Below are 19,223 nucleotides of genomic sequence, written 5' to 3' on the forward strand. Positions count from 1 at the left end.
CCCAAAAAAGCCCGAGTGTTTGTGTGGTCCGAACCGCGCTGGAATGAGCCCTGCGCAAAGGGAAGGTGCTCTTTTGACGGGTAGCCCCGGGAACGCGGGGGCTGTGGGTCCCAGTGAGGTTGTGAGTCCCCTGCCCTCCTCCCAATGTGACTATTGGTGCTGAGCCCATGTCCCCAAAACCAGCATCTCCAGCCCAGCTAAGAGCCTCCCTGGGCTCTCCTGCTCCCATCACCCCTTAGTGCCACCCTACCACACCACCATTCCACGGGAACAGCAAACTGCCCTTGGAGCACCCCAACCCTTCCCTGGGCAGGGAGGGGAACCCATCCCCATCCATTCATCTGTCCTGCTGAAGGCAACTCCTTTGGGCCCAAAGTTGCTGAAATTCCCTATGATTGCAAAGACCACAGCACCACCAGCAGCTTGAATGACAAATTTATTTGTGGATTCACCTCCACCTGCAAACCGAAGCGTTCAATGGGCTAATGCTAATCCTCGTGCTCCCCGTGTGGGATCTGAGTGGGTCCGACACGGGGAGCGCGAGTCCGTGCTCAGTGGCCAAGTGAGCCCCCCTGGAGCCTCCGGTTCTCCCCCCACCTCCATCCCAGCTTGGCCTCTGCAGGGAGCACGGCCCCACACATAAATACGGACAGACAAGATAACAAAAATAGCATTAATAGTATTCACAAATGAATTAAAAACTACTCGTATATGTACAGCAGAGCGCGGGCGGTATGTACACGGACAAGCTGTGGACAGCTGTGTCTGCCCGCGGAGGGCTCCGAAGGATGAGGGGGTTTATTCTGGAAGCTAATTTCAGCTCAAAGGCCGGAGGTTCCCTGCTCCGGCAGCAGCAGGAGCAGTGTGGGGGTGAGGGGGAGGGAAGCCAGACACCTCAAGTCACTGCATGCACCCGTCACAGCCACGCATGGGGACAGGGATCTGCCTGCACTACGGGACTGGGAACACGTGGGACAGCAAAGGAGAGGCCAACAGCTCCTACTCTCCACAAAGAAGTTCCCCAGAGGTGGAGATGGCTCTCAGCCAGTGCCAGCCCCCACTCCCATCTCCCTGGGCTTGCTTCCCTGCTGGTCCCCTGAATCGTCTGTGCCCTAGGCTTTGCTACCCCTGTGAAAGTATTTCCCCTGACCCTTCCAATTCCCAGCTCTGGATTCCTGGCCACCACAGCCGCAGCTCTCTGCAAAGCCCCTTATGCCAGGGAAAAGCATTCTCTCCTGCCTCCTTCCTTTGCCAGCCTGGAGAGGGATGAGAACTGTCCCACAGCCATCTACATTCGGAGTGAGGAGGAGGAAGAGGACAAAAACCCTTCAATCCAGGAACAGCTCTGGGCCTGGCACACCATGCTCATCTGGGACAGGCCGCAGCTCCCAGCAGCTGGTGTCTGGGAAGAAGGGAATTTGGGGGGTGGCTGACCAAGGACAGAGCTCCTCACCCCTGGCCTCTGCCTCTTCCCTCTGCTCCCCCTGCCACACAGATGAGCTCTGACAGGAGAAGCAAGGACAGGACAGTGATGCTGCAGGGAAGCCTCATCCCACTGGGCAGCCTGCCTCTTCCCAGTGCCTGAGCATGCCAGAGACGGGGGCATGGAGCCTGACCATTGCTCTGGCTGGGGAACTTTATATTAGTGACACATCTACACACACGCACGCACTCACACATGCAAAAATAAGTCTGTTTATTCTCTTCCAAATTATTTGGAGGACCCTGCAGGGCTGGGAACCTTCTAGCCTGTGCCTCCCCCAGCTGCCTGGATCTCCCCAGCGCTGGGGGCTGGTGGCAGAAGTGCTGCATTGGCCTCAGCGCCTTTAAAACACAACGGAACAGTAAATAAGACGGGCTACAATAAAAGGAGCTGGCGGCACGAGGGAGGAAACTCCATGGAGCAGGGTGCTCAGCCGGGATGGAGGGGCTGCCCCCCCATGCCGGTGATGGTGCTCGGGAGCGGAGTGTAGTGGATGTGGCGGTGAAGGCGCAGCCGTCCTGGCTACGGGGGGCTCGGCGGCGGCTCACTTGCGGCTCAGCAGGGATCCCAGCAGAAGCACTCCGGCCACCGTCGCCCCGGTCAGGAGCCATTTGTTGAAGGTCTCCTGGCCTTTCCTCACCTCGGCAGCAGCATCATTCCCATAGAGATCCACAAAGCGCTCCTGTGGGAAGAAGAGAGTGATGAGCTGAGGGGTGGGAGTGGAGTAGAGAGAGAAAGGGCAGGAAGGCTGGCAGGAAAATGTGGTGGAGACTGGGCAGATGACAGATGCCTTGTGCTTCCTCGCTCTGAATCATGCACAGAGGGCAAGGGGGAAAGCACAGTCATGAGAGAAGAGGATGCCAGAAAGGATTTGTGAGGAGAACACCACGCGGGCAGGGCAGGGGATGCATCACGTGCTCTTGGCTCTCTAAAATTAGCATCCAAGTGTGATAGAAATCATTGCAGTGGGAACCCACTGGGCTCCATTCCCTGACCAAGGCCTGTGGAAGCAGCAGCAGAGCTGGTGCCTATGGCTGTGGGAGCCCACACCGTCCATCCCCCCAGTGACTTCATGTCCACAGCAGAGCCTCCCACCTCCCACTCCCATGTCCTGGCCCTCACAGGTTACTCCACAACATGAGGTGGATTTCACGAATCCCTGTGGTGAAGGCAGACACTGGGTCGCCAAGCTACTGCCTTCCCATGGCTTCAGGAGAGCAGGCCAAGCACAAGGCTTGGCCAGGAATGCAGTCACTCCGGCCCAGCTCGTCCGAGCCAGCCGCCTCCAGCCCTTCATCTCCAGCAGCAGCAGGAGCCGGGAAGACCTCAGCCCATTGTAAAGAGAGCTGCTGGGGTCCCTGGGCTGCACACAGCAGGGCAGGAGGGGTCCCCGAGTAGGCAGCAGGGAAACACATGGCCTAGGATCTCTCAGGTTTATCAGGGCTGAGCAGGAGCCGCAGGGCTGGAGGGAGAGGGAGCTGCAAGCTCCAGGCTCAGGGATTGCCAGCACCTCAGCGTCAGCAGGGGCTTGATGCTGTCACATCTTGAGCCCATCTTCCCAACAAGATCCCCTGTTTCCTGATAAGTGAATGCAGTTCCAGTAACCCAGCTGCTCTGGGAAAGCAGATAAGCCCAGCTGACGCTGTGCTCATGTCATGCCTCACCACGGCCTCTGGCCTCTGCGCAGGCAGGGGGAGCATCCCTGCCTGCCTGGTCTGGCAGCTCTGCCTGCATGCTGCCTCCCACAGCTGCCCACAGCCTGTGGCTGCAGGACTGCAGGGGTTTGGTGCCCAGGTCATGGCTGGTATCCAGGTGCCTCTCATTCATGGAGCATGGTGCCAAGTCTCCCAGCTCCCCCCAAACAGCCCCAGCGTGGTCACAGTTTGTGGGGTATCTCCTCACCTTGCCACACACCTTTGACCAAGCTCACACACAGCTTTTCACAGCAGGGTGTGCAGCAGACCTGCAGCTCACTGCCAGGGAGCTGTGCTGTGTCCCTCTCCAGGATCACAGGCCTCCCCACCACAGGATATCGGGTCCTTGTTGAGCTGTGCACCTCAGCACCCGCCTCTGCCACCAGAGGTCTTCTCCACCTCCCACCAGGCACCTCCCCCAGCTGCCTTCTACACCCCGTGACCATGAGGAGGTACTCACAGACCCAAGGGCAGAGTGTTGGGACACAGGGACTTTGCTAACTCACCCCAGGGCACGTCACTGCTGCCACCTCACTCAGAGTCCTCTTCAGGGATATGACAGTCACGCCCGTGACTACCACCACCTACACAGAATGGCAGAAGGCAGCTTGCTTCCCACCATGCCTGCCAGTTGGCATGGGATCTGTGGAGGTGTTGCACTGTGTCCTGGTCCTGCAGGAATGGGTAGGATGGAGCTCACAGGCAGGTGCTGTCCAGGGAGAAAGGTGAGGGCTGCTGCCTGCTGCCAGCCCACTTGCTCAGGAAACAGCCAGTGATGTGCTGGAGAGGGACAGGAGGAGAGCCCAAACCCAAGAAGGGGATATTTTAAATTCTGGCACAGGAAATTCCTCTGCTGATGGGTGGTGATGAGCACTGAGCTGTGACAGGGCATGGCAGTGGCAGCAAACTGAGAGGTGCTGGCAGGGATGGAGGGCACAGGGAACTGGGGTAGAAGGCACAGCTCTATCCAAAACCCACCACCCCTACAACATCTGTGTCTGGGGAGATTTAGGTTGGATATTAAAAAAAGGTTCTTCACTCAGAGGCTGGTTGGGCACTGGAATTGGCTCCCCAGGACAGTGGTCATGGCATCAAGCCTGAACCAGAGTTCAAGGAGCGTTTGGACAATGCTCTCAGGCACATGGTGGGATTGCTGGGCTGTGCTGTGTAGGGCCAGGAGTTGGACTTAATGATCTTTGTGGGTCCCTTCCAACTCAGCATGTTTTCATCTCTCAGTGCCATGGCCCTCGCTCCAAGGATGGTCCTTCCCTTGGACACAAGTCCCAGCCACTTGCTCACAGCACCTGATGCTGCAGAGTGCTCAGCTGGAGGAAGGTGGCTGCACCCTTGTGACATATTCACCAGAAAACCCACTTTCCTCAGGGATTCAGTAGGACCTGCCCCACTGAGAGTCCCACACATCTCCACAGCCTCCTCCTGACCCACAGCAGGGACATCCCCACTGTGCCCAGGAAGGCTGCAGTGGTGGACAGGGCCACACCTCTACCCAGCCTCTCCAGGGGGCAGGCACCAGGAGAGGGCCCCCCAGCAGGGCAGCGAGCCAAGGAGAGCTGGCAGCTGGTTCTCCATGCTGCTTTTTCCATGGCATGTGCCACTGAGCTTGGGGAAAGGCAGTTCCAAGAAACCCTTGCTTCCAAGAAAAGGAAGTGTTTGCTGAAGGAGAGATAAATGGTGCACAGTGAACGCAGAGCTATCGGGTGCTACAGGCGGAGAGGAGCGCAGCCAGAGCCCGGCACAGGCAGGGAGGAGACATGAGCCCCTCTCCTTCCCATGGGAAGGGAGCAGCAGCTGCTGGAGCCACAGCTGGGGGCTGTAGGGGACCCGAGGAGAGCGCCTTGCCCTTCCCCAGGGAAACCACCCTAGGAACTGTGACAGCTTAGCCCTTGCACAACTTCGATCTCAGATGTGTCCCCTGGGAACCAGATCCCAGAGCAGAGGGAGTGGGAAAAGAGGCAGGAGCGTCCTCCCTGCCCATGCTGAGGGCGGGTTGAAGGTTAGGGAAAGGCAGCTTGCTCTGTTCCCACACCATCCCAGGCCTTTGCTGCTCTGCACCTGAAGCCCAGCACTCCCAGGACTGATCCCAACCTCTCTGGCCTGGTGTTTGGATCTCAGGCTTGCCCAGACACGTCCAGATATTTCTGGCCTCCCCCAGTCACCTTTATCTGAGAGGAAATATTTGGAATTCCTGAGTCGATCACAAGGACTGTGGTAGCAACAGCACGTCAGTGTCTCAACCCGTGGGCCTCTTCCACCCGAGAGGACAGGCTGTTCCATCAGAACACCCGTCACATCCCCTTCTCTGCCCTGGGTGACTGACACAACTGAGAGGAGGATGCTCTAGGGCAGGCAATGAGGAAGCAGAGACCTTATTCCTCTGCAAGAGGCAATCCCCTGCCTCACCTCTCCAAACCTGGGCAAGGAATCCATGTTTTCTTGCTGAAGGAGTTGGGGCAAGGGGTGCTTCCCTCCTGCTGCACATGCTGCTTGCAGGAGGCAGAGGACCTGGAAAGTCAGGCTCCACCATCCCACAGAGCTGGGGCAGGGAGGTTCTGCAGTGCCAAAAGTTCTCTGGACACTCACAGAGCCCCAAACTGCAACCCAGAGCTGTGGGGGATGCTGCAACCATTTATACACTGCCCAGTGCCCACACAACCCTGTGGCAAAGAGGCAAGAGGAACAGGTCTGACCTAAAGAGCTGTCTCAGGTGGGAAAGCAGACTGAAGAAGCATGAGATCTGGCTCAGCACTCACATCCTGGCCTGGGAAGGGGAACACCTAAAAAATGAGGCTCTCATTTGTTCGGTTGGTTTCATTCACCACTGCTGCCTGCGCGGGAGGGAGAACAGTTGTTGGATCCCATTCAGGGTGAGCAGAGCAGAGCAGGTTCCTCTTTCAAGATAAGCCCCAGCACTTGGGGAAAGAGGATTCCATGATACCAAGCCGTGAGGGCAGGTGAAGGAAGCAGATGTGGGCAATAAACTCCCATCTGGCCTCTGGTGAGGCAGGAGAGTAGAGAGGAGAGGGCTCTGGCAGTTTGAGGCTCAAAGCTTGCCCTGCACAAGGGGATGAAGGGTATGGAGGTTACCAAGATACAAGGACAAAGGTCTGAAAACCAGCAGAGAAGAGCCAGGCTCTATTGGGAGTATTCAGGTGAACTGGTGGCATTTGGTCAAACTTTGACAGAGACGTGGACTCCAGCAGGAGCTTGGGAGCTTCCCCACAGCCCCGATACCCAGCCAGCCCAGTGAGACAGACACCCCCAGAAATCCCCTCAGCATGCACAACAGCCTTTCCAACCCAAGGATCCTCATGTTTTATCAAAAATGAGCTGATTCCCCTAAACCTCCCATGGGATAAGTCAGCATTGTTCCCAGATGGATCAGCAGAGGTACGGGGAGGTTAAGTGCCTTTCCCAGAGCTGTGTGCGAGCCAGCAGCATGAGCCACAGCATCTGACTCCCAACCCAGGCATTCTCATCACGAGGCAATGTTTCCCTTGAAAACAAGGCTGTTTCTGTTTTACCTTCACCGTAAGTACAGCTGTGTTCCTGCTCAGAGGTCTAACAGCAACCGCCGGCCAGGAGCAGAGTCATCTGGATGACCAGACATTTGTTAATGAGATGCTGGGAACAGTTTTGTGCTGAGCAGCAAGACAAGGAGGGAAAAAGAAAGGCAGCAGCTCAGCACAGACCACAACAAAGCCCTGCATCGACAGCAACCTGCTCCCAGAGCCCCTTTGGGCTGCCAGCTCACCACATGGGGCTGGCATATGTGAACCTGGAGGTGAAGCACAGGGGCGAAAAGGCGGCTGACAGCTTTAAGAATAAAAGAAAATTTTAAGTAAGTATTCCCAAAGGTTGCCACTGGGATCCTGTAAACACAGCTCCATCGCTCCCTTTCTGATATGAGTGGAAGAGACATCCTAGAGGCTCTCCCTCTGCCCTGCTTCCCCTGATCCATGTGTGGCTCTCCCCTCCTCCCAGGCCTGAAAGGAGGGCAGCAGGGACACAGTGTGACTGCAGAGGTCACAGCACTGCCTGCAGTACTGGGAAGTGGAGGTCAAGGCGAGAACCTGACTCAGGAGAGTGCCAAGGGAACCTGCAATCCAAGGCAGGTCTGACCTTCCCCATAGAAACACATATCCTAGAATGGTTACAAGGGACCTTAAATATCATCTAGTTCCAATCCCCCTTCCACGGGCAGGGAAGATCTGCAGCTTCACCCCACCGGTCTCCACCAGCAACCCAAGGCAGGCTCAGAACGGGGTGGGGAGAAGGGGCTGTGGGACACGGGGAGAAGGGGCTCTGGGGACAGCAGCTGCAGGTGCAAATACTCCAGAGACTCAGGTCTAACTGTTATGCAAATGGTGACCTCCAGGGAAGCAGCTGCTGATCTCCATGACAATAGCAGGGAATACCACCCACCCACTGCCTCTCCTGCCTTTCCTGCCCTTGGAGCTGGTGCTGGGGTGTTGTGGGCCCTGGGGTGCTTGCTGCTCCTGCCCAAATCCCAGGGCATTAACTGAAACATGCAACTTGGAAAGAGGCAGCCATAAATTCAAAAGGGTCAATTAAACAAGAACATCCCCTCTTCTTTCTCCTCTCACTCGGGCTTTGCTGTGGGGCTGCAGCATGGGGGGAGGGAGGCTTGTCCCTTGGGCCAAAGCCCAACAGACCTGCGGGGCTCCAGCGTAGCCCAGGCCAGAGCCAGCTCTTTTCTAACCAGAAACAAACCCTCACTAGCACATTCCAGCCCTAATCCTTGCCGCGGCAGCCTCCTGTCAAACTGGTTTCATCACCGGCTCCAGGGAACCTGCAATAACCCCACACCATTCAGCACAATTTCAGCGTTTTCCAAATACATGAAAGAGGCTATGGTGACAGCTGTAACCCCCGTGCCTGCCCCGGGAGACTGCTGCGCACAGCACGAGATGGAGAGCAGGGAATTGCGCTCTCCGTTCCAGAAATCTGCTGAAACATTCATGTGTATTAAAGCCGGAGACGATGTGAATGACTAATCCACTTGCATCCATCTTTCATCAGTGTTCCTCCCAGAGCTAACTGGGCTGAGGGCTCCCGAAGGTGCTGCAGCCCCGGCCGGCTCCGGGCCTGCTCGGCAGGGCAGCAGAACGGCTGGCAGGAGACACAGCTCTGGTACAAAGGCACAGCGAAGAACACATTGGCTGAGCCGGATCCACTCAAGAGATTAGCACCTGCTGGGAATGGGATTGTTTTCCAAAGGGCATTAAGTGGAATAGTCCGAGGAAAGACGGTCTCTCTGATGCTTCTCCCCACCGGACAGATGGTGTCTGAGCCCCGCAGCAGAGCAGCCTTTGTGCGAGGGGCGCGCTCGGGGGGCAGGGAAGGCTCCTGCTTTCATGTTCCGGTTATCTGCTGCCCGTGGGGCCAGGGAGCAGAGCCCTGTGGCCAGCTCGCTGTGCCGGACACCACCTCGGCAGGGTCACCGGCACCCAGGGAACAGAGGGTGCTCAATTTTCACCTTGTCATTGCTCTTCCCGGACGTCAGAGCTCCTGTGCAATCGTGCCCTTGTGTAACCGTGGGGAAACCTGCGCGGGGGAGATGTGCCATGCTCACGTGTGCCCGGCTGCCGAGCCACGTTCCCTCCTGCCAGGGGATGAGTGGGCGATGCTGACAGCTCTTCCCGAGCCTCACCCGCACCAGGTGAACCTCGGTGAGCCTCACCAAACCCGCCCCACAAGGAATGTTGGCATTACCAGGGCTCAAGGGGGCCAGGCTCTGGTCCCCAGAGGAGATGGGTCCTGGGGAAGGGCTGCCTGGTTCTCCTGCCTCAGTCAATCGTCCTCAGCATCCTGGAGGAGCGACGGCCAAGCTTTACCACTTCCCACTTCAGCCTCGGAACCTCACGAGGCTGCTGTAATTCTTACATGCCACTTGAATGAAAAAGGGGAAAGGGTGGAGGTGCAGGAAGAGGAGGAAGATGTGCTCATTCTGTTTTCACTTCCTGTTAGTTCCATGAAATCTCAAATGATTCAAGCCACAAAGTCCCTTTTAGCAAAATCCTTGCTGACTTGAGGGCAGGAAGCACAGTAAGCAGCTGATGCAGCAAACGCGGTGCAGCATGAGAAGGAGAGTTTGTGCTCTGCCCTGGGCTCCTCCATGCATGTTGTTGCATGAAAAAATCACTGGCTGGTGCACTGGAAGCTTCTAAATGAGGTCACTTGCTCTATTAAAAGACATTAGCTCTCCAGCAAGTTTAATACACTGGTGAACCATACAAGTACAGGATGGAGGCACTTGCAACACTCCATAATGACTGATTTACAGGTAGCAACACCTAATTTTCTCCATATGTAAGTCATATGTCACCCAGGCACTATCCAGGGCCACATACACACCCAGCTCCCACATCCCAGCCCAGCCCCTGAGCCAGCTCACCACGAGTCAAACACAGAGAGCAATGCCACGTACTGCCACCAGACGTGCTCCCTGCACAACGCTGGTAGTGTCCCTGGCCTTCCTCAGCCTCAACGGTGGCACAAACCAGAGAGAGGGGCAAATGGGAGTGCTGTTGTTCAGAGAAGTGATGCAGACAGCTGTCCTGCTCCACCTGTGCATGGCATTAGCTGCATTCAAACGAAACCAGCTCCATGCCAGGCTAAACCTCTTCTCTGAGCTTCCCAAAGAACCCTTCATCTTCTAGCAGAGAAGAAAACCCTTCCACGCTCCTTCAGGAAGTGGCCAGCTCCAGCAAATCCCCTTCAAGTCCTACCCCAAGGGCCAGGTCACTGCACAGCTCTGCCTGTAGGCCCCTTGCAGACTCCCAGCGTGAGCAGCTCTGGCTCATGCTCCAAGCCCTGCCTGCTGCCAACTTGTCACGTTTTGGAGTGTTTGATTTCACTCTTAAGAGCACCTGTCTGGCAGTGGTACAGGAAGGGAGAACCTGCCTGCTCTTTGTTCTTGGCCAGGCAGAGCACGGAGCAGGACACCTGCCTTGGTTTCCCTCTGAGCTCAGGTGCAGGGCTGTAAGCCAGGGAGCTCTGGATCCATCCTAGATCAGGAACAGGGACTGAAAGGCTGAGCCCAGCCCTGCTCCCACCAGAGGCTCCTCATCTCCAGGGCTCATCTCCCCAAGCAGGAAACTGATGCCAGGAGCTAGCTACTAATTGGATCTACTTAAATCAGCAGCTACGTCTGCAGACACAGCTGAAACACAAGCTTGAGCAGGAAGGAGGATAATGCAATAAATTCAAACAGCTCTCCCCAAGGGAATCGCACAACCCCCTGAAACTTCCCTCTTTGCAGACACAGCCCATTACCCTTCCCTGGGCACGCTGTGCCAGTGCAGAGGCAAGCAGTGGTCGAAAAAGTAACCAGCCGAAAGGCCCCTGAAAGACCAAGCTCCCCCAGCTTCCTGCTCCCAGCAGCAGAGGGAAGGCAGACCATTTACAGCACAACATTCAAACAGTCCCTGTGGCCACGGGAGCCTCTCTGGTTCACGCTCCGAATCCCGCTCCTCCCTCCCTCCCTCCCTCACTACCCCGGAGGCAGGCAGCAGCGCTGAGTGCACTGGGTTTCCCATTAAAGAGATCCTGAGAGACAGCACTGGGCTGGTACACGTGAGCACGTGTCCGAGAGAAGACACGGGGCGGCTGGAGAGATGCTGGCTGCACGGAGCTGCAGCGGGCGTTCCCGCCTTCAGGCAGTCCTTCCCAGCACTGCTCAGCCCTCCGATTCTTTTTTTGCTAACTAAATTAAACATGAGGATAAAATAAGCAAAATACCTAAAAATAAAAAATAAACCGAGCATTTCTACAGCACAACTAGGTCACAGCTCCCCAGCATGCGAGTCGTGGCAGCCACGGCTCAGCCCCTTGAGCCTCCCGGGTTCAAAACTGACATCTCTCTTAAAAGGCTGCTCCCGAAACCCACACCTGCTCCCCGGTAAGCCCAGCTGGAGCCATCTGCTAACGGCTCTGCCTCCCGGCAGCCCTCGGCACCCTCGTTCCGCTGGGCTGTTCTGCTGCGGCAGAGAGTAACCCTTCTCCCCACCTGAACACGGTGGGTGCCAGCCCGTGCCCTGAGCCTGCCCCACTGCCCCTGCGTGCACTGTGGGGGAAGCTCTCCCACGCCTCCGGAATGCGTGTTCCCTAACTTGAGTTCTTGACATCTCAAGGACGATTAGGAGCGGGACTTCAGAGAGATCTTGTAACAAGCACCCCTCCGCACATGCTTCCAGGTGAGGAGCAGGGAGGAGGAAGTTTCCCTGTCCAAGGTCAGGGCAGTAAAGCAAGGAGTGCCTTGGCACCGAGGGACTCTGCTTCCCTTTCATGCCTCCACTCTGTGCGTTAATCTTTAGTGGCTCAGAACAATAGTGTTTAAGGGCAACATCCCTTGCGGGAGGGTGGAGGAGGAGAGTGCAGGGCGGAGGAGAGTGGCTGCTCTCCTGCCACCGCAAGGCAGAGCCACCCGCAGTGAATACCTTCGCTCTGAATCAGCAGGTAGGTCAACATCCCTGCTGCTCTTGGGGTCCCCAGAGGGGACAGAGCAGCTGCCCCCAGCCCCCTGCTGCTCCCATGGCATAAGCCACCATTAATCCCTCGCCTCTCGGTTCAGCAGGTCTGCAACACTTCTACAACTGATATCCATCCTTTCCCTTCCCCCAGCTCCTCCTGGGAATACTCTGGCTTTACAGCTAGTAGGGAAAGAGCTGCTAGAGAAATACTCCTTGTAATGTCAAGATGGGACTGTGCTTACAGCCATCAGCTGCTTGATAAAAACCAAAGGAAACCAAACCTTCTCAGCTTAAGCAAAGGTCTCAGAGCACCACACCACCATTCAGCAGCACCTGGTGTGTGCTGCAGGCGTGTCACTGCTCCCGGGGGGAAACCAAGTACACAAACCACACTGGAGCTCCACGGAAATCAGGCACAACAGCCCAGACACGTACAGAAAGCTGCAGCTTCCACTGGGGAAAAGAGAGCTCCCACCAATCCCTTCTGCTGTGCTGGGACACCCCACTGCAACTGAAACAGGGAGAGACCCCGGGCAGCGCTCCAGGGACCCGGCTCCAGCGTCAGAGAGGAGCAGGATGAGCAGGCGGAATGACATTACTGAGAGCAGCTGTGAACACAGAGCAGCAAGAAACAGTTTGTTAATTATTTCACAGGTCTTTTTTTAAATGACACTCAGCTCTTTGGATTAAAGAGCCTCAGAGTGCTTTACGAATCAGAGTTGCCAGTGGCTCCCCTGGGAGCGAAGGAAACGCTATCCCTTTCGCTCAAAGACCCCGGGGTTAAGTGGGCTGCTCTGAGCCACAGCCAGCCACGGGCAGGAGCTTGGCTTTCCAGGCGCCTGCTGTAATCACAGATCTAAGGAACGTAATCAAACTGCACCACACACCGAGAGGCAGCAAGGAAAACAGGCAGGGCCCCAAAGAAGGAGAACGAGTAAAGGGGGTAAAGAGCAAAGCTCTGAAATCAGCCTCTGCATCGCTCTTGGTCTAGCAGCAGGAATGCTGCTGCGGGCCGGGCAGGAAGCTGCAGTGGAAGTCATTCCAATGGCATTTCCTGGAGAGCACTGCAGAAAAGCCTCCCAGGTCGCAGGCTGGGTGAGGAGCTGCCAGATCTCCAGTCTGAGCCCAGATCTCCAGTCATCAGCGAGAATACAGCTACCTGGGCTGGTTGCTCCAGGCAGGACAGCCTGAGCCAGGACACTCCCAGTAGCTCCCACAGCCAGGGACACCCAGGACTGTGAAGGGACACAAGGGACTCCACTGGCAGGAGGAGAGTATTTTTTTCACCCCAAGCAGGTGAAACGTCTCAGGCCCAACGTCTGAGCTGCAAGGGATCAAGGCTGTAAAATAATTACAGAGGACAAAGTACAAAGCAACAGTACAGCTGAGCTCCACAGACCAGATTGCTCAAAGCATCATCCAACCTAACCATGAACACTTCCAGGGATGGGGCAGCCAAAAGCTTCTCTGGGCAACCTGTGCCAGTGTCTCACAAACCTCACAGGGGAGAGAACCTTCCTAATATCCAATCTAACTCTGCCCTCTATCAGTGGGAAGGAATTCCCCCTTGTCCTGTCATTCCATGCCCTTGTCCAAAGTCCCTCCACAGCTCCGTTGGAGCCTCTTTAGGCACTGGCCTTCTCTTCTCCAGGCTGAACAACCCCAACTCTCTCAGTCTGAAATGAAGCCATAGGATTCATCTTCAAAACTGCAAACCATGGCCTTGGCTATGCTCAGTCACTTCCACAATCAGCTCTGCTGCACATTGACCACCACGTGGAACAGGTGGCTGTGATCTCAAACAGGATTAGAGGCACCAGGGCATCCCTGAGACCTAATGTACAACATTCAGAAGGGCAGAACTCTGGCAAATAACACTCCCAGGAAACAATGTAGTGGCAGGAACAGCTTGTGCAGGATACCTGGGACAGAAGGCACGCAACGCCAAAAAGCATTTCCAAAAGCTGAGAATCAAAGTCTAGCTCTCAACCTGAAACCATTGAGGAGCTTGGAGCCAGAGCACAGGACGAAATCCCTGCTGCACTCTGTCATATGACACAGGCTGAGTCATTTCCTACCATTCAGAAAAAAAATTTAAAAAGATAAAAATGAGCTTGCTATATTGACATCTTCAAAGGGTTTTCCCCAAAGAGAATCACAAGCTTCCAGTCCACTGCAGAGTGACACAACACATGTCACAGCACACCAAGTCCTCTGCGGCCAGGGCCAGCTGAGAACCCAGGAAGCACTGAACCTTTGCAGGAAATAGTTCATTCCCCTTCAGCCTAGCCCAATTTGTTGGGATTCACATGTCACAGACTGGTGACAAAGATGCTATTTGCTTTCAGTCCTGGCCTCATACAGCCCCTTCATGGTGGTCCCCACCGTAAGCCCCACAAGCAGGAAACCTCTTGACTCTACATCCACAGATCTAACTTCAAGCCCATCCAGAATATCCTTCTTAAATCCCACTCTGAATGTGGATTTAGCCTTGAAGAAAAAGCTGTCATGCACTGGAGGGTCACAGCCAGGCAGGAACTACTGCTCACTTTCCTTTCTCAAATAGATTAAGCACGGTCAGTACATCTCTGCCTGCCAGGCTCTCTCCCACTCAGCCTGCACTTCCCCCTCCTTCCTTCCCACTCACCAGATTTCTCCCTCCATGACTTCCAGTCCCCACTGGCATCACCATTTGAACTTCACAGCTAGTGGGACCTGGTCCTGGTCAAAGCAACTGCCCCAGGAAAGCCTCCTTTTTGGATGTGATGGCTTGCCAAGGCAGCGACTCTCTTCTGGCTGGTTATTAAACGTTCCCCTTGGGTTGCTCTTGTTTGTTTGTTTTCCCAGTGCCAGATTGCAGAGAGGAGGGCAAACCAAGGCAGAGCCAGTAAATGTGACAAAACCCTCCCATATTAACATTATGGAGCAAGATTTACCATTTCCCCTTGCCTCAAAACGTGATTTCTCAGGCAAACCGCTACAGCCCAGCACACGGCAGCCTCCAAAGGCGCCTGCACCCCATGGTCCTCCTATGCTGCCTTTGTTCCACTGGTGGGGAATGAAACAGAGCTTCTGATACAATTGGGCTGTGCAGCACTTGTGATGGAGCCACACTCCTTCCCTCTTTCAGAGGGGCTTTCCAGGAAGAGAAGTGCTGCAATGCTCCAAAACACAAACTACCTGGGCCCTGCCAAGCAGGCCTGCCAGAACTTGCATTCCTCTCACCAGGATCTGCCTGCTGCACCTCTCAGGAGCGCTTTGTTTGAATGGGACAGGCTCTAACAGCTCCAGTGCACCAAATAGACTCCCTGTGCAAACAGGCCAGCAGGAGAGGGATGGCTCCGTCACAGCCAGGGCAGGGTGGCACTCCTCTTGCAGGGAGAGCTGGCAGCAGGCCAGTGGCTTTCTCCCTGCAGCTGGAATCGCGCGAGAGTGAAGGAAAGCAAAGCATCCCCATGCACGCCCCACATGTGAGGGACTCGGGAGCTCTTATGGCCTCTGCCCCTTGGCATGGAGTGGCATGGATGCCCCCAAGAAGGGACATGGTGAAAGCTGAGAGTGGAGGAAAGCTACAGCCAAGACGTCAAATGAGCACTCAGGGCTTGCAACAGGCTGGCAGCAGCCACACTGCCCAGCCCTGGGCTTTTGGTGGCTGGTGGTGTGGATCCCCCACACTCTGGCCTTCACCACCCTGCCTGGCTCCCCTTCAGCTCCCAGCATAGCCCAGGCAGCAACACAGCCTGAGTAGGGAAGTTAAAAGCCCAGTTCAAGGTTAGAACAAGAGAGCAAGGCGGTCCCCTGAGTGGGAAACGGCAATTTTCAAAGCGAGAACTGGTGGGCGGGTCAGATAGAGAGGAGTCCTGACCCTTCCGCAATCTGTTGAACAAATATTTGTTCCAAACAATTAATTTAGAGACAGACACAAAAAAATTGAAGAGTCTGAGTCGTGATGGTTGGGGGTGGGGAACAGAGGGAGGAGGTATTTCATTCCCCACAAGCAGGGACCAGTGATTTTCCACCAGTGATTTAATCTAAATCCCCCAGAGAGTTCATTTACAAAAAATCAGATTGCATTATCGCCTAGGTCTCCAGGATACAGCCCAATCCGTCACTAACAGCAACAGCCACACTAGCTTGGAAACCTCAGTTTGATCACTCAATTCCAAGACTAATCTGTGGCCCTAAAAGCCAAAGGCAGAGGGAGGGGGAAGGAACTCTGCATTTGGCCAGCGTTATCTGCAGGATGAGAGAGCTAATGGGCCAGATACAACCAGATGAAATAGCCAACAGATCCCGGGTTATTAATCGAAACCAAGCTCCTCTCCTTGCCTGAGCAGCCCCACCCAGGCAGTGCCCCAGGGCGGCCACATTCCTGGAATTCCTGCACCCTTCCTGAACCGGCTCCCTCTCCCTGGGTGCACCGGCTCCCCTTCTTCTCCGGGGTCCCCAGCGTTGCTGGCCAGGCATGGGGAGCCGGGGAGAGCCTTTCTTCTGTCAGGAGGGTGCAGAGCACAATGTTGGGCTCAAAGGCTCCTGTCCCCTTCCCAAAATGCTGGGCTCTGCCATTGGACTGTGAGCTGAAGAGGGCTGAGAGGCCTCAACTCCCAGCAAGGAGGCAATTCCCCACTGTTTAGATGCCAATGCCTGACAGCATGAACTCTTTCCAGTGGGAACCGGTAAAGGTTGCAACAGCAGGGAATCACTAAGATGCAGAAGTCAAATGAAAACTCAGACATCTGTAGGTCATATACCTCCCGCCGGCAGTCCCAGGCTGCACCGCACAGCCGGACCCGGCATTTCAAGAATGCTTCCTGAAGAAATGCTTATTCATGTTAATACCTCACCACTGAGAGCTCCCAGGGTTTGCTGCTGGGGCAGCTGGGAGCACTGCTCCCTGCCAAGGGAGAAGCAGCTGCAGGCTTAGCAGCTCCCCGGCACAGAGGTTGCCCCCACCTCGGCCCTGGCTCCCACCGCACCAGCTCAGACAGCCCCAGAAGCCCACCCACCCACCGGGATCTGCTGTGGGATTCACTTCAGCAAGACAAAGTGCTGTTTCCAGAATGAAGAAGTAGCTGTTACCTCGGCAAACCACCAGCCAGCCCACCACAACGCTGCCTTGGAGAGGAGGAAGCTCCACTCCCTGCTGTTAATGACACCGGGAACATGCCCCAGAGCAAGGTCTCTGCTTGAAGAACAAGCTTGGATGATATTAGATTTCCAAAGGCTCTTGGAAAAACAGGTCTTTTACATAACATCCAGGGAGAAGGAGAAAAAGCAGGGAAAAGATAGAGAAAGACACATCTGAGCACAACTGTGTCATCACGGTGGGCTGACCCTCTTAGGACAGAGTGTTAAGAGCACAGAGGGCAAGACCACACACCCCTTTATCCTCCCTGCAAGGGGTAGGACAAGCTCTAGCACAAACATTGCAGGGATCTCCGGTCTGACCGGCCCCACTGCCAGCCTGGAGCAAGGGAGGGCATGGGCAGCCACCCCGACCACAGAGAGGTGCTCTTACCCATCCGCCATTCTCCTGGATCCAGGGATCTAAGTGGTCGGTCAAGTACGTGGTCATCCAAGACACGATGCGTTTCACCAATACCCTCATCTCCTTGACAACGCTCTCCACACACAAGGCTCCTCCGAAGGAGAAGAAAGCCACGATGCGGCCCCAGTTCACTCCATCGCGGAACAGTTCGTTCACTACCTGCTCAAAGCTCTGATACGCCGTGCTGGGAGTGATGTGGAGCTGGGAAGTGAGGTCGCTGAAGGCTCGCCGGTACCTCAGCTCAAACTCATCCCCCGCCTCTCTCAATGCCTGCCTCACATCGGCTGCTCGACGGATCTCATGGACTTCGAGGCTGCTCCGGTGCACGGTGGCTCCGTTCACTATGTGGCTGGTGGGTGCGTGCCAGGAGGGGCTCCCATTGAGGACGCCGTCCATGTCGTCCTCCTCCCCTGCAAAGTCAGTCCTGTTCTCATCCTCCTCCTCCAGCTGACTCCAGCTGTATCCTTTCTGTGAGAGCTTGTAGGAAACAAAGTCAATCACTAACTCCCGATTACTGCTGGACATTTTCACACCTGGGACACCCTCAATGAGTCCATGGTCTGGAGCACAAGCAGATCAGCACTTAGCAGGTCCTGATTCCACTCCTCTTCCTCACGACCGATGGAAGCATCTGACCTTAGTACAGAGAAGGAGAGAGGCACCGAAACGGTTAATGCCACAGCTCTTAGATGCACCCGCGCCATTACCACCGATAGCTTATCGTTACACTGAGATCACCCCGCAGCTCTACGCCGAGGCTCAGGGCCACCAGATTGAAGCCGCACGGAGAACCGACCACAACACTCCCCCCTTCCCGCAAACCAGCCTCGAGCCCCAGGGACCCCCAGGCTCTCTCCGAGCAGATCCCAGGTCTCACCGGGTGCGGGCAGCGCCTGGCAGGCCGGCTGCGGGCCGGGGCGGAGGCGGTTCTCGTTCTGGAGCTGCGGGTCGGCCCGGACCGAGACAGCACCGCCCCCGCCCCGCCCGTTAAAGGGCCCGGCGCCCCCGCCCCCCTCCGCCGGCATTACCCAACGGCTGCAGCGACGGCAGCGGGCGAGCAGCGCTGCCCAAGGATCACGGCTGCCCCTGGGGGAGCCCGGTTTGACGGTAACCGCAGCGCCCGCCGCCCCGAAGCCTCTCGCTTCCCGCAGGCGGAAAGCATAAACCGCTGAAAACCGGCGAGCGCTCGCCACCGGGGCTGCCGCCGCACGGCCCTGCGTCCTTACGGGAGCGATTCCAGTCACGGTTAGCGGCGCGCTGCCGCTGGGGCCGGGACGGTGACACGCCGGGCAGCGGCAGGCGGGAGCGCCGCAGGGGTAGCCGGTCCTCCCGGCCACCGGACTGCCCCCACCACCATGGGACCGCCCCCCCAGACCCCCGAGCCGCCCCCCGCCGGTCACCGGATCACCCCCCCAGGTCCCGGACGGCCCCACCGGTCGCCGTACCTGGGGGGCGGGGCCGCGCACGAGGGCCGACACGGCGTCCGCGCGGACGACACGCTAGCCAATCAGCGGCCGGGAGAGCGCTGAGGGGCGGGGAGCCGACAGCGCCCTCTCCCTTTGGGTAGGCCGCGCGTCACTCAAGATCTGCCCTACCCCGCCCCTCACCTCAGCGTCCGGCGGAGGGTCCGCGTCCTTCCCGGCTCTGCCGTGCGGGCCCGGCTGGCAGCGACGCCGGGGGTCGCCGGGAGCCCCGCCGGGCCTCAGCCCGCTCAGCAGTCCCGGGGCTCCTTCCACATCGCCGGCCGAGCAGCCGGGGGGGTGCGGTGGGGTGGGAGGGGGCAGCAGGGGGTGGTGCGCATGCGCACGGCGCCTTGAGGCTGAGTGACTAGCGTAGGTTGGACGGCGAGGGGGCGAGGTGCGCATGCGCAATGCCGGCGGGACCAGTGCGCAGGCGCGAATACGCCGGGTGCAGGGCTGGGCTCTGGCGCCCCCTGCCGGCCACGGCGAGGGCAGCTCCGGCCTGTCCTCCCGGTGCGCCCTGCA

General features: G+C 56.9%; 1 protein-coding gene across 6 annotated transcripts; it reads right to left on the bottom strand.

The window, feature by feature from the left end:
• Window positions 1–423: 423 nt before the first annotated feature.
• On the bottom strand, window positions 424–19,021 carry BCL2L1 (BCL2 like 1). Of its 6 annotated transcripts, none has more exons than XM_085079201.1 (3): window positions 18,846–19,021; window positions 17,209–17,869; window positions 424–2,165 (listed from the first exon to the last, which is right to left on the bottom strand). In XM_085079201.1, the coding sequence occupies exons 2-3, from the start codon at window positions 17,761–17,763 to the stop codon at window positions 2,028–2,030; spliced, it is 693 nt and encodes a 230-aa protein (XP_084935327.1). In that variant the 5' UTR covers window positions 17,764–17,869; window positions 18,846–19,021; the 3' UTR covers window positions 424–2,027. The 6 variants fall into 6 exon arrangements, with proteins under 6 accessions (XP_084935327.1, XP_084935324.1, XP_084935325.1 ...); XM_085079198.1 differs by having other exon boundaries at window positions 17,209–17,874; XM_085079199.1 differs by lacking the exon at window positions 18,846–19,021 and adding an exon at window positions 18,684–18,783 and having other exon boundaries at window positions 17,209–17,874.
• Between the last annotated feature and the right edge of the window lie 202 nt (window positions 19,022–19,223).

Source organism: Lichenostomus cassidix, chromosome 20 (genome assembly GCF_008360975.1).
Source record: "Lichenostomus cassidix isolate B80296 chromosome 20, HeHo_3.0, whole genome shotgun sequence".
NCBI lineage: Eukaryota > Metazoa > Chordata > Aves > Passeriformes > Meliphagidae > Lichenostomus > Lichenostomus cassidix.

Excerpts from the sequence above, each read along its gene's own strand:
- BCL2L1 (XM_085079201.1), bottom strand. The coding sequence starts at position 17,763 with ATGTCCAGCAGTAATCGGGAGTTAGTGATTGACTTTGTTTCCTACAAG. Across the intron at positions 2,166-17,208 it reads TCCAGGAGAATGGCGGATGG|GAGCGCTTTGTGGATCTCTA; the intron begins GTAAGAGCACCT and ends TTCTTCCCACAG.